General features: G+C 44.7%; 1 protein-coding gene across 1 annotated transcript; it reads right to left on the minus strand.

Annotated features, from left to right (window-relative positions):
• LOC110703793 (probable carbohydrate esterase At4g34215) lies at positions 1-27,363 on the minus strand. Its single transcript, XM_021881574.1, has 2 exons — positions 26,149-27,363; positions 1-408 (listed from the first exon to the last, which is right to left on the minus strand). Exons 1-2 carry the CDS (start codon positions 26,749-26,751, stop codon positions 94-96), a joined length of 918 nt encoding a protein of 305 aa, XP_021737266.1. The 5' UTR covers positions 26,752-27,363; the 3' UTR covers positions 1-93.

A 27,363-nucleotide genomic window follows, 5' to 3' on the forward strand; every position in this document is an offset into this window, starting at 1 on the left:
TATATCAATACCATTTCTTGTACAGCAAATAAAATATTTTGATGTTAACAAATTTGAGGACTTAAAATTGAAAATATTAATGTTTATGTACTGCTACTGCAATCTAAGAACAATCAAGATCAAAGCAATAAGGGCTGTGTATAAGAAATTATTATATAAATTATTAGCAGCATCATTTTGTACTAAGAAACTGCCAGCATTACTTTGTACATGTCCTGGTAGGAACTGCAAAAAGGTATGGGCCAATTTCTCTCCAAGTTCGACCTGTGCTTGTGTAGTGAGATGAAGATTATCTGGCTCCAAAGGCAGTCCCTTGGCATCGACTGTCACGAGATTCAGAAGATCGACTCCCATCTGAGCTTGCCTCACTTCTTCTATGTAACGCCCTTCTCCTGATGTTATGGCTACCTAGATGCAACAAATATTGTAAGCTTCGGCCTTGGCAGGAAATATCTTGAAAGGTTAAAGGACTCAAGGAGTCAAGGGGAGACAGAGTTCTACTTGGCAGCAGAACATATGTTCCTCATATCCATGGCACCTCAGTGTAAATGTAATAAAAAATGTCATACATATCTTCAATAATTCCGATGATGACATATATGACACCCCACCTAAGTGATTCTCGGTGTAAATAGCATTACAACCGCGTTATTCCATATCAACCTTAAGTCTACCGAATGTGCCTACTCATTGAAGAGAGTTATCTAAAATTATTCATCTACATCACGAGTAGTAATGCAAATATGCAATAATTTGTTACAAGGTGTTAAGTACATCCGTGCAGCATTTAGGGGTAAGTTTAAGGGCTGCAAATAATTACTCTGTATATTACTCGTAGGATGAGAGGAATAATTTTCAGTTGGCCTTTCTCATCACTAATCATTTGGGTAAAAATACCCAAGCCACATGGACCAACTAGAACGTGACACGTGCCACCTCAGGAAATGCGCAAACGGGCCAATCAGGATAAAACACTTGGCACACTGATATTGAAGGAAAATGGCGGCTCTCAAGGTCCCAATTCCCAAAGATCCGTAAAACTGCACAACCCACCAAATCTAGGTCTAAGTGACCTACATAAGGGCACTATTCCCAATGCCCTATAAATAGAGACATTTACCCCCATTTTGGGGGCAAGTTCATTTATTACATCATTTACTATTCTTTTACAACAGAGAAATCACCTGATCTCGGGATCAGAGAAGATTCACTTTACTTTCTGCATTTTACTCTACTTCGACCTTTACTAACTTGATCGTCGAAGGCGGAACTCTGTACAATCAGAGCTTCTGTTTGCTTGCAGTTACAGGTGAAGAGGATCTAGTCTTGGTGACGTAACTCTTCCGCAGGAGACATGAAAACCCCCGAAACAATTGGCATCGTCTGTTGGGAGAGTACCTCTAAGATGGTTTCTAGAGAACTTGTACTAACTTCTGAGGACAAACGTTTGTCAGACGTCCATTCAGACCATGATACTGAGTCAGATCTAGAGGTCGAAATACATACGAACGAAGATGGATCCCTGATCTCTAAACGCATCCGCCAAAAAGAGAAAAAGGAGCAAGGAGAAAATCAGGCGGGTCCGAGCAAGTCAGCCGGCAAGCCTCGGGCTGAAGGGGAGACTGCTCATATTACCCGTGAAGAGTTCATGAAGTTTATGACGAACTTCAAAGGTGAGACGAAAGATCTCATCAAGAGTCAGGCGGCTGATCCAAGGAAAGAACAGTCGGCTAAGAAACCTTCCTCACTCCGGGAAGGCCAAGACAGTCAAGGACAGGTAGCCCATTCCATATCCCGAGCAAAAGAAGGGGGACCGGCCCTTGATTGACTGGACCAAATTCCGTCTCCCAGAGATGATGAAAAGGAAGCTCATCCGGCAAGTACAGCTGGTGGCAGCAAGAAGACTTTCACTGATGCTCGGCAGATCATCAAGCACAACAGCAGTAGCCACACGGCATCCACGCCAACAATGCCAGACAGCTTCACGAATACCTCACTAAGGTATTCCCAATCTACACAAGAGCACTTGTTAAGCGGCCAGTCCGTCCATACAGGTCCTCATGTGATAGGCTCGGCGCCGTATGTGCCCCATCAATCATATAGACCTTTGCCCAACCTTATCAGCAACCTGCACTCTTTGGAGGTCAGGAGCATATCAGGTCAAGCCCCTAGACTGGCAGCTCCGTCTGGTCAAGCTTAGAGAACAACCTTTTGCGCTGCGTTCTCCAAGGAAATAACCGAGGCGGCACAGCTGGCCAAGGTTAAGAATGTCTTGGTTGGTGCCTATGATGGCACCACCAATCCAGAAGACCACATGATGGACTACACCAATCTCATGTAATTACAGGGGTTGGATAATGTAACCTAGTGTAGGTGCTTCCCAGCCACACTAAAGGGCATTGCCCAACTTGTTCGGTAACAAGCCATTTGGGTGCATAAAAAATATCAGGACGCTTGCGTTCCTGTTTGCCTTTAACTTCTCTATGAACATACCGACCAAGAAGACTAGCATCGACTTGGGTACGGTTATTCAGGGAGACCGTGAAGGGCTCCATTCTTATGTCAGTCGGTTCAATCTAGTGAGATTCCGAATTCAAGGGTTGTTTAACGAAGTTGCTTTTACAAACTTCTTCAAAGGTCTGAAGGACGGGTCACAATTCAAGTTTGACCTCGTTCGAAAGAGAATATTCACTCTACCAAAGGCGTTGAGGGAGGCAGCGGCCTACAGGCAGCAGAACTCTGCTCCTCAAGTAAGCAATCAGACTCAAAGAGGTCTGACAAACTGAAGGGGAGTCGACAAGATCAGCCGGCTCAAAAAACCGAAGAGAGCAAAAAGTGAAAAGATGTCTAGGCGGTCGACGACTCTAGTCAACCGTCCAAAAAAAAAAAAAAAAAGAGGTTAAGCCGTACATCCCTAAGTACGAGTTTAATAGGATTGCTATTCCATCCTCATGGAAATCAAAACCGGGTGAGCTTTGAAAAGCCCTCGGCAATGAAGGGTCCGACCAAGAACCGTTACAAGAGCAAGTACCGTCACTTCCATGAGGACCTTGGCCATGACACCAACAACTGCTATAGCCTCAAGCGGTTGCTGGATCGATTGGATGATAAAGGAGTGTTGAAGTCCTACATTCTCAAGTCCAAGGTGACTTTGAAGGTGGACCCTAGGCAGCCGTCCAACAAGCCAGTAAAGGTTGATAGTGGTTTTGACACAAATCCGGACATGATCTGCACCATTGCAGGCGGCTTTGCCTCTGGTGGCTCAACTATCAGAGGCACCAAGGACCATGTCAGAAAAATGCATGTCAAATCAGTCGATAAGGGTCAGACATCTGCCAACACATTTCCTGAGGTCGTCATCTCTAAAAAGGACCGGGGCAAGGTCCGCCAGCCACATGATGACCCAATAGTTATTGAATGCAGGTGTTTAACCAACAGGTTGGTCGAATCCTCGTTGATACTGGCAGTTCATTTGACATAATCAGTTGCAATGTTTGTCAAAGCTAAGGTACAACCCAGACAGCATGCACAAGGTTTCTCATCCCTTGGTTGGTTTAAGGGGTTGAATTGTGCACCCAGTCGGCCGCATTGATCTACCCATCCGGCTGGGAGAGAAGGGAGAGGGGCGTCACATGGTCGTCTGGTTCTTAGTAGTTGAGGAGCTGACCGCCTATAATCTCATCTTGGGCAATCCGACTCTAAACGAATCCAAGGCCGTCATTATCCCCTCCCTCATGCTGCTGAAATTTGAGAAGGATGATGGCTCTGTCAGCTCCCTGAACGGAGATCTGAAGACGGCTCGAGAGTGCTACCTCTAAGACGTCAAGCCCACGGCTATTGGCCGAGACATGGAGCCGATAGACCTTGACGGTGTCAAGGACCCTAAGTCTGCCTCACCAGCAAGCGGCAAGAAGAGAAAGCCTGACCAGTTGGTAACCGTCAAGAAGGAGAAGCAATAGTAATCACTGACCGGGGAACGGTCAGATGAACTCCGTCCCCTGCCGGTTGGTGAGCACATTGACATTGTTCTGGATGGCACACGTCCAGAAAGAACGGTTAAGGTGAGGACGGTTGCCTTTGCAAGATTGGGAGTAGACTTACACAATCTGTTGAAAGAATTCAAAGATGTTTTTGCTTTTAAAGTGGAGGAGATGCGCCAGGCATCAGCCCGGATCTAGCCGTCCTCAAACTCGCTATTGACTAGAAGAAAAAGCCTGTTAGGCGAAAGAAAAGGAATGACAGTGAGGAGAGAAGTCAGGCAGCAGCTGCCAAAGTCAAAAAGCTGTTAGACGTTGTGTTCATTCGGCAATGTTACTTCCCAGATTGGGTAGCGAATGTTGTTCTTGTCAAGAAGTTGAATAGGACATGGCGCATGTGTGTTGATTACATAGATTTGAACAAGTCATGTCCGAATGATAGTTACCCGCTTTCAAAGATCGATAGTCTGGTCGATTCAACAGCCGGACATGCCATGATGAGTTTGATGGACGCCTACTCTGGCTTTCACCAGATACCCTTGTGGGAGAAAGATCAAGAGAAGACGACATTCGTCACTGATCAGGGGTTATTCTGTTATAGTGTGATGTCGTTTGGCTTGAAGAATGCGCCTGCTACATTCCACCGTATGATTAATATGATCTACATTAACCAGATTGGTAGTAATGTAGAGGCGTACATTGATGACATGATAGTCAAATCCAAGCTGCAGACGGATTACCTTGCTGACCTTCGAGAAACATTCACCACACTCAGGCGACATAAGGTCATGCTCAATCCCAAGAAGTGTGTCTTTGGTGTTTAGTCTGGGAAGTTTATCGGATTTTTAATTAATCAAAGAGGGATAGAGGCAAACCTAGAGAAGATACAGATGGTTATTGACATGAAGTCACCCTACACTGTTAGAGAAGTACAGAAGTTAACAAGTTACCTAGCGGTATTAGGGAGATTCCTCAGCCGGTCAGGTGATAAGTGCCTCTATTTCTTCCAAGCTATCATAAAGAAAACTATGTTTGAATGGGGAGATGATGCTGAGGCAACATTTCAGAAATTGAAAAAACACTTACACTCCATTCCAAGGCTTGTAAGCCCTCTGCCCAAGGAGACGCTTTACATGTATCTAGCCGTCTCAGATCATGCTCTTAGTGTTGTTCTCCTTGCTGAAAGAGACGACAATCAACTCTCGGTCTATTTTGCTAGCCATATTCTTCGAAATGTAGAACTCCGGTACTCAATGGTTGAGAAATTTGGCCTCGCCCTATTTATGGCAGTCAAAAAACTGAAACCATACTTCTTGGCACATCCGGTGGTAGTCTATACAAACCAACCACTCAAGTGGCCAATGACAACCCTAAAGTCATCCGGCCGAATGCTTAAATGGGCTATTGAAATGCAGAGCCTTTAAATCACTTTCGAACCAAGGAAGGCAATTAAAGGACAGGCGTACACCGATTTTATTGTTAAAATGACACATCTGGTAGAGCCGGAAAATGTGGATCACGTTTGGAAAGTGTATGTAGACGAGAGCTCTACTATGAATGGCTATGGTGTAGGGATTATATGTCAGTATCTTGAAGGGGGCAAATATGATTATACACTGCGGTTTAAGTTTCAAGCCTCAAACAACGAGGCCGAGTATGAAGCCCTACTAGTCGGTATACGCATGTGTAAGGCGGTAGGGGCAAAGAAAATTGACGCCTGCTCAGATTCACAATTGATTATTAGCCAATATCATGGTGACTATGAGGCCACCCATTCGGCTATAATTAAATATTTGCAGGCGGTTAAAGGAGAGGGATGGGACACTTCACGAATTCCATCTGAGTCAAGTGCCTCGGTCAAAGAACAACCAGGCGGTTGCTCTGTCAAAATTGGCATCATCCGCCTCATACGATACACCTCGGTCAGTCTTTTGGGAGGTGATGGAAAAATGAAGTATCGAAGAAGATCTCATTAGTGTACTGGACCGAAGCTCAACCTGGATGAACGACATCCGGGCCTACTTGCTAGACGACACTCTATCAAATACTTATCCATAAATGATCGCATTGAACAAGTGTGCGGCCAATTTTGAAATTTGTAATGGAGAACTATTCAAAAAAGGTTTTCTATTGCCACTATTGAAATGCATCACCACAAAAAAGGGGCATGAGATCCTAGAGGATTTATACTCGGGCTATTGCGCCTCACACATAGGCGGCAGAGCTCTAGCAGGCAGGGTCAGGCGGCAAGGCTATTTTTGGCCAACTTTGGAGGCAGCCGCCATGGAAATGGCGAAGAAGTGTGACAAATGTCAAAGGTTTGGCAAGCTCATACATCGTCCGACAACTAATCTAACGAAAATTCATAGCCTAGTACCATTAACCAAATGCGGCATGGATATCTTGGGTCTGTATACCCCTGCGTCTGGCCAGAGACGGTACATTCTAGTGGTTGTTGACTACTTCACCAAATGGGTTGAGGTAGAGGCAGTCAGAGGCATAAAGATAAAGGATGTCATCTCTTTCATTTGGAAAAACATCATCGTCCGGTATGGGGTTCCTATGTCCATGGTCTTTGACAATGACCCTCAATTTGAGACGCCTACCCTCAAGAATTGGCTGGAAGATCAAGGAATCTATCACTGTTTTGCATCAGTCAACCAAACCCAAGCAAACGTCCAGGTTGAATCTTTCAACAAACTCATCTCGGACGGCATAAAAAAGAAAATTGAAAGAGTTGGCGGTATATGGGCTGAAGTGTTAATTCATGTGCTTTAGTCCATAAGAACAACAACAAAAGGGGCAACCGGCAAAACCCCGTTCTTCATAGTATACGCTGCTGAAGCCGTCTTACCTATTGAGATTTATAAGCCGACTCTTCGAGTCATGCTGTATGATGAAGAGGCTAACTGGGAAGCCATGTAGCTGGCATTGGACTCTCTTTTATAACGCCGAGGCAATGCCGCCTTACGTGATAAGATTTACCATCTGAGAATGACAAGGGCCTACAACAAAAGAGTACACAAACGACCCTTGAAAGTAGGGTACTTTGTGTTATTAAAAATGGAGGCAACCGGTAGGGCCAATGACCAAGGCAAGTTGACACCCAATTGGGAAGGTCCCTACCAGATCTATGAAGAAGTCAGAGGCGACACCTACCGCTCGGAAACGCCAGAAAGCAGGAAGCTAGCCAGAACATGGAATGTAGACAACTTAAAGAAGTACTACTTCTAAGACTTGTAAATTTTTTGTATATAAAAAGCTTATTAATGAAAATTGCTTTTTATTTGCAATTCTATCATTAGATACGCCTCTCTATGGGAGCACTGCCTGTTTGATGTACAGACGATAAATATAACCAAACCGTCCACTCTGATAGAGTAAGACATTTGACAACATCCCTCCGGGTGAATTCACTTACAGAGATCATCTCCCATTCGGGTGGCACATTGCTCTATAAACTCGTATCACAAACAGCCCAACCAACTGCCTTAATTGGGACCAGATCGTAGCCGTTTGCGAAAGCTAACGTTGGATCATAACGACTTAATTAACCGCTTTCCCTATGGGATAACAGGCGGAGGTCAGCCATCATGCCACATTAGACTAAAAGTTCAATATGTTGAACTAAACATTATTGAACGTCTCCAATTGCTCAGGGGCAACACAGACAGTACAAAAGCGCAACATAGTGGACTAAGCTTGTTTAAAGAACAAGTTCTACTAACCTACCTCTCAGACGGCTCACCGGACTATTTGACCTTCTCAAGGGAAAGACAACTCACTCTATGTGAGCTTGAAAGTAAGAAAAAATGGGATCATACCGCCTACTCTAAGTAGCAGAGACGCCCCTAGCTAGTCTTGTAGACTAAATCTAAACTCAACAATCAATACGAGTGGTCATTTGAATTTATCAGAAACCCATCCGTCTTATCGACTAGATGCGGTCGATGGCCGTCTAATATCTAAAACTCAACCGTCTGCTCGATGGACAACTGTCCACTTGGTCAATCACCTTAGTGACTGATTGACATGGAAATTAGTCATACTCTTTCAAGTGTCAAAAATTTCTAAGTCAATCAGCCCATTTTTTTAAACTAAGTGTACAGCCGTCTAGGGGCAAGAAAATTCGGTATAACATAAAAAGGCCGCATGTATAGAATGGATGAGTTATATACTTGGTCAAAATCATATGGAGCAAAAAATCGAAAAATTTGAAAAATTTGAAAGCAAAAGAAAACCGACTACACAGTTGACATATACACATAAATTAAAATTTGAAATTGTTAACCGGTATACCAACCGTCATAATCATTGTTGAACCCAATCCCTGGGTCGATAAAGATATATAAATAATCGGCACGCAGGCCGGAAAAGCACAGTATTAGGTCATTCGACCAAATAAAAGAAACAACAAAGCTTAATCAGTTGGAGGCGGGAGTTGCTCTTCATTACCATCCGGCTTTTCACCATCATTAGCAGGATGTTCCTCATTATGATCGAGCTCTTGATTTTCGGCCATCTCCTCATCATCGGTCGTTTCCTCCATTTCTTGCTGCAGTTGTTGGGCATCAAGTTTCTCAGTGGTCTCATTAAAACGATACTCCTAGATGGAGTAGTCATCCTTCGGAAATAAAACTTTCTAGGTCATCTTCGTCTGTGTGATGTAGTCGGCCTCATTTTGAGAAATCAGTTGAGCTTTCTCTTCCTCGGCCCTGGCCTAAAATTTTTTCCTCATCTAGATCTCCTGGTTGTACAGTTTGCGCCTCAAGGCCTCATTTTGCTTGCGAAGGCCCTTGGCCTCCTGATCAGCATCCTCCAGAGCCTTGAGGTCTAACTTGGCAGTTTTAAGCTCGCCCTCCAGCTCGACCACTCTCTTCTGGGCTGCCTTTAACTCAGCCTTGACTAGTAGATTGGACGTCGCCTGTGAATACAGGATATCACGGGTCAGTGCCTCATTTTTTAATATGTCAAACATGGCTCTATCAAGGGAAGAAGCGGCCCGTTCGCTGGCAGCATTTACCTATTTCATCTTGTAAGAGAACGACTTCTTAAGCCCGTTCACCCGTAACATCGCCTACATCCGACAAAGGCTCTTTGTTAATAACAGCCGGCATAAAAGAGTTAGAAAAAATCTCTTACTTAAAGTCGGAATACCTCAGCCAGCAGAGCCAGGATGGTGTCAAAGTTGAGGGTTCTGCCCCCTCTTAGGGACTCCCTTTCAGTAGGGAAGACGGCCTTGAGCATGTTCTTTCTGAACTACTGAATATCCAACCTTTGGCTAACATCTGCACAATCAACATCTTGTAAGTAGCTGACGTAAGCTCGGCCAATAGAGTGGGTGTCTTCAGAGTTGCTTGGCGAGACTGCTGATATGACTTAACCCTATAAGGGTAAGGCAAGGGATTAAAGGTTGAGATACCTTGGGCAACAGCCGGCTCCTTCTCCAAAGGGCAATTGCTCCCGCCTGTTGTTGTTGAGCCGGTAGCAGCGAAGAGTGGGTGGCTAGCCTTCGACGCCTTGGGGGCGTCTGGCTCATTATACCTTCAAGAGAGGCGAGAGACTTGTCTCCAGTAGAGGGATAAGAGTCGTTCACCGTCTAGGAAGACGTACGGGGCTTGTGCACCACATGCTTCCTGGACTTGCCAGGTGTCTTGAAATCGTCCACCATCTGCTTTTGCAGTTTTTGGCTTGGTTGAGAGGGCACTAGCGGCCTGTTCTGCCCCTCCTGCGAAGTATTAACCAAAGCAAGTCAGTAGCAGGCGGAAAAAGAAAAGCCTTTATACAAAATACGAAGAGAAAATTGAAGATCTTTACATGGGCCAGTTGGTCTTTCTTGAACTCCTCAGCCTTCCGCTTGTTCATATGCCGATAGGCGGCTGCAAAATTAGCAGGCTTCTTGCTGGAGGAGGTGCTCTATTGCTTCATTTGCACAAAACAAGCCATATGTTAGTGAAAAACAAAATATCACAATCAAGACTTGGCAAATTGCCAAGTTTTATGGCACATCCAGACGTCTACCTCTAGGCTTCTCCAAGCTTAGGCTACAAGCGGCCAAAAAGGTACCGTTAGCCAACCATTCGAATTTTGGAATGTAGTTATGGGGAATTATCTTTTCCTTTCTTCCTCTCTATAGCTTTGGTGGTGACTTTGAAAAGGCCAGACTCAAGGATTTCGTCCCAACCCTTTTTAGAGACAAGCAAAATCGCCTTCTGTCCTAGGAGGTAGGGACTTTGGTTCCAAGAGTTGAACTTCTAGTTCCTCTTGTGTCTAGCGACGAAACTATGAAGATTGTTTCGCCAGTCCTTCCATTTGGACTCTTTGTCGACTGTCATCATGTACCCCTTGTGGGTAGTTAAGGTGTATCAGCCGAAGCCGCTTGGCTGGGGAGTCTTGCTCAAATAATGCATATGGGCGAATGCCTCAAAACTCAGTTTGACATTCAGCATTTTGCAGGCGGCAACATACCCCAATATGTTCACCCAGGAGTTGGGGGAAAATTTCCAGATACCTAGGTGGTATCCTTTAAGGATCTCTTCCACAACCGAGTGGAGTGGAAATCTAAGGCCAGTCTGCACGGCCGCTTCGTAACAACCGAAGCATTGGTCCCCATAACTGGACCCAGTATTCTAGACGACCGTATCGTCCAGGTTAGGGACACGAAGCTCATAGCCTGCCCCCATGACATGGGTGGTGCAGAAGTCATTCAATTTATTGACCATGGCTCTTTGTGTGTTTGCGGTAATGTGGGTGAAGTAGGGGGAAAAGTCCTCTTGAGAGGTGGAAGTCTCTCCTCCACTCCTCTCCTCAGAGGCGGCCTCCTCTGCCGCAGCAGACGACGTTGCCATGACCTTAGAGCCCTCAAACTCTTCGTTTGAGGCAGACAGCCTTGATCCAGCCTCAGAACCGCCTGGAGCAGCATCCGATTGAGATGACCCTTGTTTAGAGCCGGATGCATTATTCTCGGACCCCTCGTCAGTCTCATCCAAAATATAATCACTCAGGGTACTTGGAGGCTCGGGTGGGTAATCAAATACCTCATTTCTTGGCACTTTAATGGTGTCATCGTCCTCTTCACTATCTATGGGGCCCTAGGCCGTCCTCTTTGTTCGAGCCATAATGTCTTGCACAGACACAAAGACGGTCGGATTCAGGGATGCTCGCAGGGGGGAGTCCAAGTAGGGGCAAGCGACACTCTTAGTCCTAGATTCAGCCGTCCCAGGTGACCGACTGACAGCTATCCTAGGTCGTGCCGTATGTGTTTGTGAAATCATTTTTGTAAAAGAAGAAAAGCAACCACAGACGGTAAATAAAAAGCGAAAGAGAGAAGAAACAGGTGGTTACCTTTAAAATGAAGGTACTGTTGTAACTAATTGAAGCTTGTGACGGTTGCGATGCAGGCGGACAGAGTACAAGCGGCAGAAGTTTTTTCTCACAAAGTCGAAGATTCTCTAAAAGATTTTTCATGAATACGAGAAAATGAGGGGGTATATTTATCGAGGGGTAAACTTTCAGGGGTATCCTTGTAATTTCCCCAGAAGGTGAATAGTAAAAATACCTGTCACCAATGCATGTGTGACAAATGTCACAGGCACCACATGACATGCCACGTCACCCCTGTGAGGGGAAAATGATTTAAGTAAAAATACCCAAGCCACGTGGACCAACCAGAACGTGACACGTGTCACATCAGGAAATGCCCAAAACGGGCCAATCAGGATAAGACATGTGGCACGCTTATATTGAAGGAAAATGGCGACCTTCAAGGGCCCAATTCCCAAAGCGCCGTAAAACGGCGCAGCCCACCAAATCTAGGTCTAAGTGACCTACGTAAGGGAAGTATTCCCAATGCCCTATAAATAGGGACATTTACCCCTTTTTGGGGGCACATTCATTTATTACATCATTAACTATTCTCTTACCACAGAGAAATCACCTGATCTCGGAATCCGATAAGATTCACGTTACTTTCCGCATTTTACTCTATTTCGACTTTTACTAACTTGATCGTCGGAGGCGGAACTCTGTACAATCAGAGCTTTCGTTTGCTTGCAGGTACAGACAAAGAGGACTGGCTCCTGCAAGACACATAAAAACCCCCAAAACAACTAACACAACACGTTTCCTCTTCTTTTTAATATTAGTTAATAAGTCATTTGCAAAGAAATTACAGCTTGGGAACAATTTATCGATTTGGCAAACAAAGAGCGCAGGACAAATTTGGTTACAATATTAATTGCTTTGACTACAGGAATACAAACAACTGATTCTCGGGTGGAAAGAGGCAATTGAAGCAACAAGAGAATGAAATAAGTAGAAAAATTCTAGGAGATCCAGCAAAGTTTTCCTAGCTTTCTATGCAGCTTGAATCATTCAATCAAATACCACAAACCATCATTGAGCAACAACATCAGACATCATTTTTAGCTAGTCTAACTATGACTTTAAAAATTTTGCAATGTGTTGATCTTATTCGTATTATTGGTTTTTTGATGTTTAGAAAGACACAAGGACGGGTGATAAGAATTGATCCCAAAATTTCCTATAAATTGAAGGGAAGCTTTAACCACTTAAGCTATACCTCACTCGATTAACTTAAATTCTACATGAACACTAATAATTACTTCTTTTTTCAGCCTTGATGGAAAAGATTTATCCATTTTGTTTGTATAAAAGTATTTTGCACGATAAAACTTTGAATTTTCAAACTTGACAATGGACTATGTCGGTATATCCAAAAATTAACCATTTAATAATAATAATAATAATAATAAACAAATAATAAAAATAATGAAAATAAAAAGAACTGTCAGCTATTATTGCAGGAAAATATATTGAGCCCCACCATTAATAATTTGAGTCATTTTGTCAAGAGTTATCATAGATAGATTGGCAGTATACCATAATTTGTGGGTGTATACCCGATTTAGTAACCTCATGGTCCTCATGTCCCAGTATATAAGTCCTATACTCCTATTAGCCATTTAGCCTTCCCACAAATTTATGCAGTACAAAATATTAGAACTGTGTTCTTCAAAAAAAAAAAAAAAAAAAAAAAATTAGAACTGTGTCCGTTGCCTTCTCAAATTAGTAAAATAAATAGTTTAAATACCATGTTTATTCCCATAAATTACATAAAACTATCGAGCTATTACTCTGTAGTATTTCCTTGAAAGTTTCTAAAACTAGTAATTTCCCAAAATAGCATTTCTCAAGGAAAAAAAAATTACCCATATGAACCAAACAAGCACACTTGTATTACCAAAACGCAAGGCTAATTCTGTAAATAGTAATCTATTAAATATTACTAAAACAAAACGTTGCTGACGTCATCACTGTCCACATGTCACGCACATAATAAACTAGCATAATACCCGTGCAATGCACGTTTTATAAATAAAATTATCAATTCCGTATGAAAAAAAAACAAATATAATTCAATTAGTAATGAAGGGCTCATTTGCTAATGGTCGATACAAAATTAAAGGATTGTAATTTAAATAGTAATTATGTTATTTGATTTTTATAATGTTATTTTATTAATTGAAAAAAAAATGAATAATACTCTCCATAACTATATAAGAGAAGTAGACTAATTCATTTTCTATCTCCGTAGGGAAAATAAAATTTTCTTGTTATATCATTTGCTTTAGTAAATAAAATATGATACATGTTTTACTCGTTGCATTCACCAAATCTATAGACACAATAAGAACCTTATATCTGACCCACTAGTATTGTATATGATGTATTGTATATAATATATGGAGTAATATTTATAGTTAAGAATTAAAGGATATGGAAAATATTTTAATATAGATTAGGGAAATATGTGAATAAAAAATATCATAATTGTTTCGGTTAGAAAACAATGGGCCTTCAGTAGGCCCTTCGGATGAGTGGAGATGAAGCCCAATTTGAGAGATGACCGAATTGGGGATTTCCTGCAAAGCAAAGCAAACGCAAGCTAGCCTCGGGGGGTGTGCCGAGGAAGGCCCCTCCGATGCCGAAATCAGTACGGATGCAAGATGGTGAGAGAAAAGCTATGCAAAAGTATTTGTTGCTTGAGGCATTAAATGTGAATGAATGTAATTGTATAAAAATGAAAGCTTTTATACCTTGTTCCCATTAGCTAGACTGGGCTTGGGCAATCAAATGGGCCGCCATTTGATTGGGCCTTGCTAAACCTGACTTGGCAAATGTATTGGAGGGTTGAACCTTGCCCTTTGGGCCTCTATTATTTTCATTATGGACTGGGCCCAAATGTAAGTACTTTGGACCCCAAACAACTTGCCCTCCAGACCCGATTCATGAGGATAACGGGTCGGGTTTCGGCAGCTGAAAGATTTGGAGGGAAATAAATGAAAATAATTTAAATGTTTTTGAGAGTTTGTACAGTTATAATAACCATTAATGATGATTAATTAACCTTAATGACGGTTAACTAATGATGATGGGGAAGTGGAGTGGACTCGGCGGTTTGCAATTAGTTTGAGAAGAATTTGAAGAGTTTGTAAGCTAAAATCAAGTGAGTTGGGTTCATTATACCAGGTATTTAACTTGCATTTCGCATAATCATATCCGGCATTCCCAAATTAAACACTTTTCGCATTTCATTCTCACTTTTCCAGCGAACTCGCGCTAATTTTCTTTTCTCCTTCACCAATTTCCGCATTTTTCGAAGCTTTTCAGTAAAATTCGTTGCTCCGAATCACTAAATCGGCGAATTCCGAGCCAGATAGAGGTAATTTTCTCCGAATTTCATCCGGATTTCCCCTTCCTTTTAGTTATTCCCCTTTTCTTGCTTTTTTCGTGTCGCCGGCGATTTCACAATGGCCGACAACCCTGGAAAAGGCCAATGGAGCCTGAAGACGAGGCTTCTGAAGAAGAAGTGCCGCAGCTGATTCTGAAGCGTACCCGCCCTCTGCCAGTAATGCCGTTTCTGAGCGGCCGTAACCCCAATGCCCGAATCGAGGTTGGTTCGCCCTCGAGTGAAGAGGGATTAAGGGTTGTTCCTCTAAACAGTGCCCCTCCTAGAGAGCCAGTCGAAGCCAGCACTTCTGGCCGAAGGGCTTTCTCCAGATCTCGGCCTTTGACCCCTGAAGAGAGGGAGTGGACCGATGAGTACGAGAATTCTGGTCTGTTGAAGACCGAGCCAGCCGAATGGTGGCTTGCAAATAATGCTCGGTACCGCTTTGCCGAGCAGCTAGAAGTTTATTACGGCATAATGGAAGTCGATGGGTATTGGTGACGAATGCCCACAGTGCTGGAGAGAATCTATCGGGCCCCTCCTGGTTATATTGGGGTGTATGTTCGGCAGCTGCAGAACGGGCTGCGGTTTCCAGTGCATCTATTCGTCATCAAAGTTCTGAACAGGTACAATATTTCCTTGGCTCAGCTAACCCCAGTCAGCATCAAGAGAATCATGACTTATCTCTGGGTGTGCATTTTCTATGGGCTGCAGCCGAGCGTTCACTGTTTTCGGTGCACACACAAGCTGTCGTCGAACACCCAGTCCATCAAAATATATGGCCGAGGCTGGTGGCACATAGAGGACGAGAGGGGTTATTTTACCTCCTATCCTAATGATACCTCGGATAAATTTTGGAGGGATCAATGGATCTGGGTGCGAGCTCCTTCGGATGAGAGCCACCCTAATTACTTCGAGGGACCTCGCTACGTTAGGAAGCCAGACCCGTCTATGTCAAGTATCGGTGATGACGATTTCACCGAAGCGGATCGCCTGCAGATGGAGCTATTTGGCAGATCCTCGAACCCTGGCGTAACTGGCCGAATGGCAATTGTGCCAACTGTCTGGCTGTCATGCTGCCATTACATCTTCCAAGAGAGGATGTTAGCAGTTTTCGACCTCATCCGAAGATACCAAGGTGGTAAGTGATTCGGCTGGGGCCAAAGTCTTTGATTTTTCTTTTTAAGCTTTCATAGTCCAAAGCTTTTTGTCTAAGTTAATGCTTTGTTATGACACTTTTTCAGCGATCTGCGAAGAGACCTCTGGTATCAATTACGAGGTGTTGGGGATCAGCCAGACAAGGGAGCCGATCACCAATACCCCTCCAATCACAGCTGTTAAGGATCGGCCATTGGCGCTGCAGCTGAGAAAGCTAGAAGTGGTCAGCGCTTTTGAGTACATGGCGCAGAAGCCCTGGTACAAGAAACTCGACCCTTTCTTCCTGCATTCAGCCGAAGAGGAGGCTGCTGCTGCTGCTGCTGAAGGAGGTGACGCTGTACAACCACCACCCCCTCCTTTCGAGCCTATCAGGGAGGAAGATTCAGATTCAGAAGATACCAAAGAGTTGTTCGGTTCTTTGGTAAGTTCTTCACTTAGTAATTTTCTAAGTATAGGACTTCAGCATTTTGATTTTTTAGCCTGTGAAGTATTTCTCTGAGCATGTAAATATATAGCTTCAGCTCTTGAGTATGCATGTTACACGTAGCTTTCCTTGAATTTGTATGACTATTTTGCTAAGTGTAGATCTTCGGATGCCCAACTGCTGCAGTTTATTTTGCCAAAACTGTTAAGTATGTGGCTTCGGCTGAAACGTCTATGTGCTCCTGCCTTGAACTTGTTTGCTTTGTTGTTGTTGTTTTTTTTAAAAAAACTTCTTTGATCTCTTACTCGTCTTCCTGCCCCCTCTTTCTTTGCTTCTGCAGTTCGAAGGGGAAGAAGAAGTAGAGAAAGAAGATCCTGCCCCATCTGAACCTGCTGCCGAGGATATGGCCGGCGGAAGAAGAAGGCCTCTGGTTAGCCCTGGTCAATTCAAGGCGCCAGAGCTTCCTGTCAAGAAGCCTCGGCTAGAAGAGGTTCAGGAAGAGGCAGCTGAGGTTACTTCCCCCTCTCGGGAAGTTTTCATCGAAGTGGTGGATTTGCAGGTCGACCCTTCACCTCCTCGTCACGTATCTGAACCATTTTCTGAGGAGGTTCAGCACGAGGTGGAAGTGTTAGGTATCCAGGATGACGATCCTAAGTTGGTTGAGAAGGAGAATGAACCGCAGCTGAACGATGCCAGTGTGTCTGCGCATACAAATGTCCCTTCTAGCTCAGCTGCCACCTCGTTCCGGACATTTCAGTCAGCTGAGATGGGGTTCGGCTCAGCGCCTCTGGTCCCTGTTCCTGGTCATGCCCGCGCGATTATTGAAGATAGGCGCGATTCTGCCCTTTCTTATTTCGACAATCTAGGCAGCCTTTCGGCTGTTGAAAGGGCCAAGGCATGGATGCAAGGCGCCGCTGCTGGGGCTGCCGAATCTTTGGAGAGCGTGCCCCATCCTCTTCTCGAGAACCAAAGGGTTCTGATGCAGGTGACTTTCCAACACTTGCTTCTTCTTCTTTTTTTTTTTTTTGAGAATTCTGCTAAGTGTCGGACTTCAGCTAACTGCATGAGCTGCAACTGTTGTTTTTATTTTGCAGGTTGTGCACAACCATTTCCTTACTGTGGAAATGTTTGAAGAGCTTCAGAGCCAAGCAGCCAAAGTCGAAGAGGCTGAAGCTCTAGCGCGACTGGCCGAACTGAAGCAGGTAAAGGCTGAAGACGATGCTTCAACTACCAAGCAAGAGATGCAGCAAATGGAAGAGAACTTCCGCACCTTCACCTGAAGTCTGGAGCAGATTGTCTTCCCTTGGATCGAGGAGGGCCAAACTCTCATGAAGGAGTTTGTAGCTGATACCCTTGCTGAGTTCCGGGCTCGGCTCGAGGCTAAGGCAAAGGAAGACGCCGATGCTCGACAGCTCCTCGTCTCTGCCCATGAAGAGCAGCTGACCCAGGCTCGGGAGGAAGCTAAGAAGGAAAAGGATGATCTGCTTGCTGCCAACCAAAAGCTGAAGGATGACTTGGAGGCTCTAAAGATCGAGCTGTAGGACACCAAAGATCTGCTCAAAACCCGAGTTTACACAGAAGCTGAATATGGTGAAGGATTTGAGAATGGCTGGAAGACAGCTCGGCGTTTGGCTCTGCACGCTGCTCCTGATATGAACTGGGACCAGGTTAAGGCTTGGTCAATGGATGCTGACAACCCTCGAATTAACGAGGCTAGCCAAGCTGAGATTGACTTCCTGGTCCGCTAGGCCGAAGCTGAAGCCAAAGAAGCTGATGAAGCTGCTAGAGAAGCTGAAGCTACTGGTCCTGCCTCTTCTTCTACTGTGGCTGGTTCATCTGGAGTTCCCGAAATGTTGAAGCATAGGAACTCGGGCAGCCGTCTTCTGAGTCTTGCGGATCGACATGCACTTAACTTGTACACGCCGCATCAGCTTTTGCCTGTTCTTTTGTTTCAGCTCGCCTTGTACAAACTTTATTTGTTTTTGTGTACTTTCGGCAGCTGTGTTTTCCGCTATGTGGGCGGCTGCCGACTTTGAATTTCCGTAGTTAAACATTCTAAACTTGATTTTTGTAATTTACACTCGATGCTTGTGATCTTTCAATCTTTATGAGTAGATGAAGTAGGATTTTAGCTGTTTCTTCTTCTTCTGCCTTCTTTTCTAGCTCTGAACTTGATTGCTTTTTTCTGGTTTTTCTGAATTTTTCAAAATTTAGCTAAGTATAGAGCTTCGGCTTAGAAGTCTTCAGCTGATAATGCCTTATTCATTTTACTTGGCTTTTTATGAAATATTTCCAAGTGTTAGGGGCTTCAGACAAGAGAAGCTAAGTACAGAGCTTGTTGAGAGCCTTAGATAGGAGCTCAGTATGTGAGTACTCTCTGCTCCCCTAAAACTTTGAAGATGATGTCTTTGGGGTTCTAAGTGCCACTGCTCTTGATCATTCTGATGCGGCTGAAGCTTTGTTATAGCTTGCACATATAAACTTATTCCTTGCGTTTTGCTCGAATTTAATTCATCCGAGGGAACGACTACCTTAGACACAATGCCAGGCAGTGATAATCTGAAGTACAAGGCATCATTATGCAATCACCACCCGGAATCGACTTGTCGAAGCACAAGGCATCACTATGCAATGCTTTGGGCGTTTTATCAATTCCTATTTTCAGCTATGTCCTAGATGAGCCTATGGCCACTTCGCCGAGAGTAGCAAATCCGTCCGAGGTATAGTGCATCATTATGCAACACCTCGAGTTTCTATTTTCCACTCTCATATTGGCAGGTTCTCCGGCTTGCCGAAGTACGGTGCATCACAATGCAATACTTCGGACAGCACCGGGTGTAAACCTTGAACTTTTTCAAAAATCGGCAAAGACGGAAATGATGAAAGCGGAATAAAATTACGAATAATTGTGGCTCAAAGGCCTTTCATTAATCTGAAGGGAATGTACTTACACGGATTTTTCAAACATGAATTTTTCTAAGTACATCTGCGTTCCAGTGGTTTTTCAACTCAGTTCCATCTAACTGCCGAAGACGATAAGTTCCTGGTTGGAGCTCATCGTATATTTCATAAGGCCCTTCCCAGTTAGCTGAGAGCTTCCCATGGATGCGGCTTTTCTGAACAGCGGCGGCATTCCGAAGAACCAAGTCCCTAACTTTAAGGAGTCTTGACTGGACTCTTCGGTTGTAAAACTTGCTAATTCTCTGCTTGTATGCTGCCATTTTGTCCCTTGCCGAATCTCGGATCTCATCTAAGAAATCAAGGGACTCTTTCATGAGATGCTCATTTTCTTCGGCCGAGAACTGATTGACTCGGAGACTTTCTGAGCCAATTTCCACCGGCCGAAAGGCTTCGGATCCATACACCAATTCAAAAGGTGAATGCCCCGTGGCCTCTTTTTCAGTTGTCCGAAGTGACTATAGAGTTCCAGGAAGCTCTTCTATCCACTTGGACTTTTGATCTTCAACTCTCTTTTTGAGAGCGTTGAGTATCTGTTTATTTGCAGCCTCAGCCTGGCCATTACTTTGAGGATGGCAGACTGCCGAATATGCCAGTTTAATGCCGAACTGATCTGTGTACCGCCTCAGCGGCAGATTGTCAAATTGTCTTCCATGATCAAAGACAAACACCTTTGGAATGCCGAAGCACGTGATGATATTCTGCCAGATGAATTTTCTGACAGTTTGCTCAGTTATGTTTGAAGTTGTTTCGGCTTCTATCCATTTGCTGAAGTAGTCGATTCCAACTATCAGCCATTTTTTCTGGTAGGGAGCCTCGGGGAACGGTCCTAAAATATCCAAACCCCATTGAGCAAAGGGGAGTGTATTCAAGATCGGCTGAAGGTCCCTTGAAGGCCTGTGAATTACGAGTGCGAATTTTTGGCATTTTTCGCACTTCCGCACCAAGTCTTTGGCATCTTGGATCATGGTTGGCCAATAGTATTCTGCCCATAGTGCCTTATGGGCCAGGGTCCTCCCCCCAACGTGGTTTCCACAAATGCCGAAGTGGATTTCCCGAAGGATATAATCCGCATCTGTTGGACCCACACACTTCAGCAGTGGGGCTAAGAAGGACTTCTTCAGTAGCTCTCCTTTGTAGACAATGAACCTTGAGGCTATCCTCTTCATTTTTGCTGCTAAGTTCTTGTCCTCGGGCAGCGTTCCTTGCAGCTTGTAAGCTAAAATGGTATCCATCCAGCTGGGCTCAACTTCAGCGCACTGGACCTCAATTTCTGGGCTAATGCTTCTACTTCGGCACACCTCCACGTATACGGATCGGTTCAGCTCCGTAAGAGTTGAACTTGCAAGTTTGGAGAGTGCATCAGCTTGAGCATTCTGACCCCTTGGGATCAGCTCAATTTCAAAAGTTCTCAGCTTCGCTATAACTGATTTGACCTTGGCAAGGTAGGAGATCATGGAGGGCTCTTTGGCCTCATAATCGCCCCGAATCTGATTAGCGACTAGCTGAGAGTCTGTCTTCAAACAGACATGTTCGGCTTCGAGAGCTATGCACAGTTCCAAGCAAGCAACTGCTGCTTCATATTCTGCTTCGTTGTTAGAAGCCTTAAATGAGAATTTAAGTGCATACTCGAAGTTTCTGCCTTCGGGAGAGGTGATCACCACCCCATCTCCCGAGCCCTTTACGGTGGCTGAGCCATCCGTGAATACGGTCCAAGTCCCCTTCCCTTCGTCGAGTGTTTCCTGATAGGAACACTCGGCTAGGAAGTCTGCTAGGGCTTGGGCTTTGATTGCTGCCCTCGGCTGGTAGCTTATGTTGAACTCGGTGAGCTCGAAGGCCCACTTTGTTAGTCTGCCTGATTTTTCCACCTTGCCGAGGACTTTTTCTAGCGGTTGATCTATTAAGACCACTATCTGTTGCGAATCAAAGTATGACTGACGAAGTAGATCGGTTGTTGAACATTTTCTTCTTCCTTCAGCAGCACCGCACTCACTGTAGCTGGGCTAACTGCTACGTACAGGTACAGTACTTCTCCTTCGGCTGGCCTTGCTAGCGTTAGAAGGTTTGCCAAGTGCTCCTGGAGCTGCTGGAGGGCTATTTTTTGCTCGTCTTCCCATATGAGCTCCTTTGATTTTGGAAACTTCAGCGCCATGAAGAAGGGCAAACCCTTGTCCGAGGCTTTTGAGATAAACCTGGATAAGGCAGCCATCCTCACATTAAGGCGCTGAATTTCCCTTTTTGTCTTCTGCTCGGGAAGATCCAGAGCTGCTTGTACTTTGGCGGGATTGGCATCAATCCCCCTCTTGCTGACCATGAAGCCTAGGAATTTCCCAGACCTCACGCCGAAGACACATTTCTTCGGATTTAGTTCATCTGGTGCTTTCTCAGAGTGGCGAACGTTTCGGCTAGGTCCGCAACATGGTCTTTCGCCTCTTTGCTTTTGACAATGGAATCATCAACATAGACTTCCATGTTGCGGCCTTTTTGCTCGGCAAACACTTGGTCCACCATGTAGCCCCGGCGTTCTTCAGGCCGAAGGGCATCATTTTGTAATTATACACCCCGGCGCTTGTAACAAATTTCATTTTTGCTCTTTCATTGGGGTGCATGAAAATCTGATGGTACCCAGAAAATGCGTCCATGAAGCTGAGCAGAGCATGGCCACTTGTCGAGTCAACCAGCTGGTCAATTATCGGCAAAGGATAGAAGTCCTTCGGACAGGCCCTATTCAGATCCGTGAAGTCAACGCACATTCTCCAAGTGTCATTAGCTTTCTGAACCATTACTACATTCGCCAGCCATTCAGGATATTGGCAGGGCACAATGAATCCTGCGTCCAGAAGTTTTTTGACTTCGGCTGCGATGTCTTGGTTCTTCTGAGTGAAGTAGTTCCGCTTCTTTTGCTTAATTGGTCGACATGCGGGGTCGACATTAAGCTTGTGTGAGATGAGGTTCGGATTGATTCCTAGCATGTCAGCTGCTGAGAATGCGAACACATCTCTGTTGTCCCGAAGGAGTTGGATTAGTTCAACACGGAGGTTCGGATCGAGCCCTTGTCCGATGTTGACGCATTTTTCAGCGTCCCCCTCGGTCAACTGGATTGATTCAATTTGCTCATCTGACCCCATTGCTTTGGAGCCAGATTCTTCTAGTTCAGGTCTACTGTCAATCTCAGCAGACCTTCCTTTCTTCGGCTTGCGTTCGTCCGAATCTTTCGGTCCGTCTGAAGAGCTTGCCTTTTCGGTCCCCACAGATGCTTTCTTTTTTGGGGACCCCTGAGCCGAAGCATTTAGGCCCTTCGGCCTTTTAGTGCCCCGCTCCTTTTCTTTCTCTTTTTCCTCTTCATCATCTTTGTCGCTGCGGGGACTCCTGGATGGCTTGAGGGAGTTACATTCTCGGGCCTCTCTTTGGCTGCCCAATATTTTTTCGGAGCGTCCTTTGTCTGAGATATAGATCATTGACTGATGGTATGTTGAGACAACTCCTTGAACGTCATGGATGAGGGGTCTCCTCATGATGACGTTATATACTGATGGAGCATCAATGACCAAGAATTCGTCCATGATGCTTCGTCTTGCCCGGTCTTGGCCGAGACTGACGGGAAGAAGGATTTTCCTATCTGGATAAGAAGAAGAGTCGTTGAATCCAGTGACCGGATACGGGACTGGAGTCAAATGCCTGCTCTCCAACTTCAGCTGGTCGAATGCCTTCCGAAAAAGTATATTCGCCCCGCTGCCACCGTCTACCAGTGTCCGATAGACGTTGTGGTTTGCGATGCTTGTCATGATAACCAAAGGGTCATCATGGGGATACACCACCCCCCTGCAGTCTTCGGACGTGAACGTCATGTTCGGCACCGGAGACTGCGGCTTTTGGAACTCGGCATGATGAATATGATGGGTGAGGCCCCTCAGATGGCGCTTAAGTGCGTTCCGTGATATGCCACCGGAGATGGTCAGGATGTCATTGTGCCCTCCTTCGGGAGGTATGTCCCTTTTCCGGTGGTAGTCCAGTTCTTGCCGAGAATCTTTCTCAGCTTTCTTCCCTTCGCGGCGCTCCGCGACATATTTCTTTAAATACCCTTTTTGGACCAGCTCTTCGATCTGGTCCTTCAGCTGAAGGCAGTCCTCGGTGGGATGTCCACGAGACTCGTGGAACTCACACCAATGGTCCTTCCCTTTCTTTTGATGCTAAGAAGGAGGTGGCTTCGGCTTTCTGAATCTTCCCTTCCCCTCGTCGCACTAAAGATCTTAGTACGTGGTAGGGTGAGAGGGGTGTAAGATTCAAACTTCCCCAGATAGGGAGCCTTATCCTTCTTCGGCTCTGCGGTCAAGGGAGGTTCTGAAGCTTTTGCCTTCCCTTTCCTCAACCGAGGAACTTCGGCCTGCTGTCCTTTTGGCTTCACAAGCCCGGATTAAGATTGCAGCTTCGCCTTGTTCCATTCCTCGGCTCGGATGAATTTATCCGAAGCATCAAGGGCTTCTTCCAAGGTCTGCGGGGGATGCATGACCATGAAATCCAGAAATTTGTCAGCTTACAAGCCATTCCGTAGTGCGAATACGGCCAGGCTTTGATCCAGACTTGTGATTCTGGACGACTCGTTGCTGAAGCGAGTCAAGTAATCTCGGAGACTTTCGTCCTCCGCTTGCTGTAGGCCCATGAGCTCTGCAGTAGTTTTCTCTCGGCGGTTAGCCGTGGAAAACTTGCTCTTGAATTTATTGGCCAGATCGCTCCAGCCAGTTATCGAACCTTCCTTCAGCCCCTTGGTGATCCATGATTGGGCCACACCTTTAAGGGTTGTTGGGAAGTACTTGCACCAGGTAGCTTCGGCCCTGGGGTTAAGGTACATATGCCCCTCATAGGAGGCTATGTTGTCCTTCGGATCCGAAGTTCCGTCATATGTAATGTGTGCCGGAATTTAACCGTCGGCACGTGTTCCTCCAGTATCCACCTTTGGAATGGGGAACTGGTCGGAACCATTACGGCCCTTCCCTTCTGCCGCGCCGAAGGAACCCTGCTTCTCCCTCTCAGAGAGGTGGATGCAGGGGGTGTCCCCTCGCGTGACATTGAGGGCTGTGACCCTTCTGGGAAGGTGAGGCGACTACGCACCCCTCCTTTTCTGCCACCTAAGCGTTCATGAACGCTTCGGCGAGAGACATCGTGGCTGTCATGATGATCCTCGGAGTTCCGAGCTTTGGAATTTCTGGAGTGGCCGGAGCCTCTCCTCTGATTCTACCCGGAACCGCCTGGATGCCCAGCCCTTTGGCTACCTTCCCCTTTCGAGGATGGAGCTTGCCTCTCTCCCTCGGCTCCACTTTTCCTCTTTCGATCATTTTATCTAGGAGGGGGAGAGGGTGATTTCTTTGTTGTTGGGAAGCGTCCTCCCAAAGCATTCATAAAGTCTATGCACACAGCCATGGCCTTCATAACCTCCTCGGTTGACGGTCCATTAGGAGGAGTTGAACGCATGCTAGGTGAAGGATCACGCTTGTGAACCTCACTATCCCTCGGCGAATTCCCATTTCGGTAATCCCGTTGGGAAGGAGATCCTTCATGCATATTTTCTCCCCTCGGGGGGTTGGAAGCGGTCGGTTCAGGGGACGGTGAAGGTGTTCTACCGGCCCTTACCGTTATAAGACCCATCTTCCTAGCTTTCTTAGAGCTCTTTGTACTCTTAGTCATTTTTTTGAGTTGGCTAAGGCTTGTATGAGATTTTTGGCTGAATTTTTGTAAGTGTCCCCACAGACGGCGCCAAATTGTTTCGGTTAGAAAACAATGGGCTTTCAGTAGCCCCTTCGGATGAGTGGAGATGAAGCCCAATTCGAGAGATGACCGAATTGGGGATTTCCTGCAAAGCAAAGCAAACGCAAGCTAGCCTCGGGGGGTGTGCCAAGGAAAGCCCCTCCGATGCCGAAGTCAGTACGGATGCAAGATGGTGAGAGAAAAGCTATGCAAAAGTATTTGTTGCTTGAGGCATTAAATGTGAATGAATGTAATTGTATAAAAATGAAAGCTTTTATACCTTGTTCCCATTAGCTAGACTGGGCTTGGGCAATCAATGGGCCTCCATTTGATTGGGCCTTGCTAAACCTGACTTGGCAAATGTATTGGAGGGTTGAACCTTGCCCTTTGGGCCTCTATTATTTTCATTATGGACTGGGCCCAAATGTAAGTATTTTGGACCCCAAACAATAATAATATGATTTGTTGAATATTTTGTACATAATTTATAATAGGTAGTTTGATGGAATTGACAAATAAAACAAAAAAAATAGGGAAAAAAAAAGGCGGAGGAGTTTTGGAGAGAAAAAAACAACACCAGAAAGTGACATGTGTCATTCCTAGTATTTGTTTTAGTATTATGTTATTGATTTTTTCCCGCCTAAATGTAAGGATGATGTCATATTTTTTTTATTTTTTGAGAGCTACCATATTTAACAATTTTGAAATTTGAATATTAAAAGTTTCTACATTACAACTACAATCTATCAATTTATCTTTTAAAAAATAAAACAATTGTAAATAGCACACTAATAAATGGACTCGTACATTGAAATATGTATTAGCGGCGTTGAACATGTATTATATCATAATTTGACGAAAATCTAAAATTACAAATATTTTTGTACAAGGTGCATAATTTTTATTTATATTATTCCATTATTTTTAAATGTACAAATTATAAAAATAGATTTTATATAATTTGTGTATTGCACGAGTTGTAATCTAGTTAATGTCTACTCAAAGCAAATTGTCAAAATGTATATGTAGGATTACACAAACAGTTTATAATAAGTAAATACAAATTCATTAATAGATCCGATTCACATTTAAAAAAAACACAGCGGTTCTTGGGGATTGATTTATCGTTATTTACATACCTGGATAATTGGAAGCATAGGTGATTGAAGGTCAGTCCGAAAATCTAAATAAAATTTCAACAATCTCCTTTTATAAGAATCAGCATCTTGCTTTAAGAGTGTATCACTCTCCCCTTGATACCAAACCAAAGCTTGAATAGTCCCACCGTCACGCAACGAATCCTTTGCCCTTCTAACTAACTGATTATACAAATGACCACCACGAGACCAGTGACTAATATTAGTCCCACCCACGGCACAAGGCACCAGCCCCACCTCTGCAATGCCAAAAGATTTCCTCACAACTGCGTGGGCCAACGACATCGCTGGCCCAACCCCACAAGTATGATTTGTATCAATGTCACGGTGAAGCGGCTCAGTCGCTACAACCCATTGATGTTTCGCATTGAGGCGAAGGATCGATGAAGTTGGACTGCAGTCATCGGGCACTATACCGTCCCATTGGTCATTAATCACACCACCTCTGCCCGCCATGTTGCTCTGCCCGGCGAGCAGGATAATGGTTTTGTCACTGGATCTGGACTGACAAATGGTATGGCCAAGATGAGAGGATAATAGGAAGATCAAATATAGGGAAGATGAGATGATGTTGGTGCTCAACATTGTGACGGTTTAGATGCGTGGGTGGGTGGGCGCCACGGCGAGGTGGGGTTAGTCCATTTTAAGACTAAACTTTAAAGGAATGTGAATATGTGAAAAATAAGCAAAGATGATGTTAATTGTTAGATGGATGTTTCTGGGATTAATGAATCTGATGTTTTCTTTTTTAACTGGAATCGTAGATCTAGTGGGCACTTAAAAAAGAAATTAACATTAAAGCTCAGTAGAGTATTTATTTATAAAAATGGTTGGAATATAGGTGCACCGTAGTCCATATAATTGGTTGTTGGTTGCCTTTTTTGATTTTGTATTTTTATTTTTTGATAGGGGTTGCCAATTTTGCCATAGCTTAAAAACCTTGTCAGATTAGTCGACCTTTTATAATAGGGGTGAGCAAAGACCCAGGGTATCCGGTACCGGACCTGGAATCGGTTAGGATCCGTCGGGTTCGGACCCGGAACTGGTCTCATCGTTTCCGGGATCGGGTCCAAAATGTCGGATCCGGTTGTAACCGATTTCGGGACCGGATCCTAAAATTTCGGACCCGATACCCACTGGGTACCCATTTTAAACCAATTCCAATTCCGGGTACCCGGTCTCGGATTCAGACAAACC

The sequence above is a fragment of the Chenopodium quinoa genome, unplaced genomic scaffold (genome assembly GCF_001683475.1).
Source record: "Chenopodium quinoa cultivar QQ74 unplaced genomic scaffold, ASM168347v1, whole genome shotgun sequence".
Taxonomy (NCBI): domain Eukaryota; kingdom Viridiplantae; phylum Streptophyta; class Magnoliopsida; order Caryophyllales; family Amaranthaceae; genus Chenopodium; species Chenopodium quinoa.

Bases quoted from the DNA above. Each gene is read 5' to 3' on its own strand.
- LOC110703793 (XM_021881574.1), bottom strand. From the start codon at position 26,751: ATGTTGAGCACCAACATCATCTCATCTTCCCTATATTTGATCTTCCTA. The intron at 409-26,148 runs GTATGTAAATAA...TGTTGCATCTAG, and splicing joins CTATGCTTCCAATTATCCAG to GTAGCCATAACATCAGGAGA.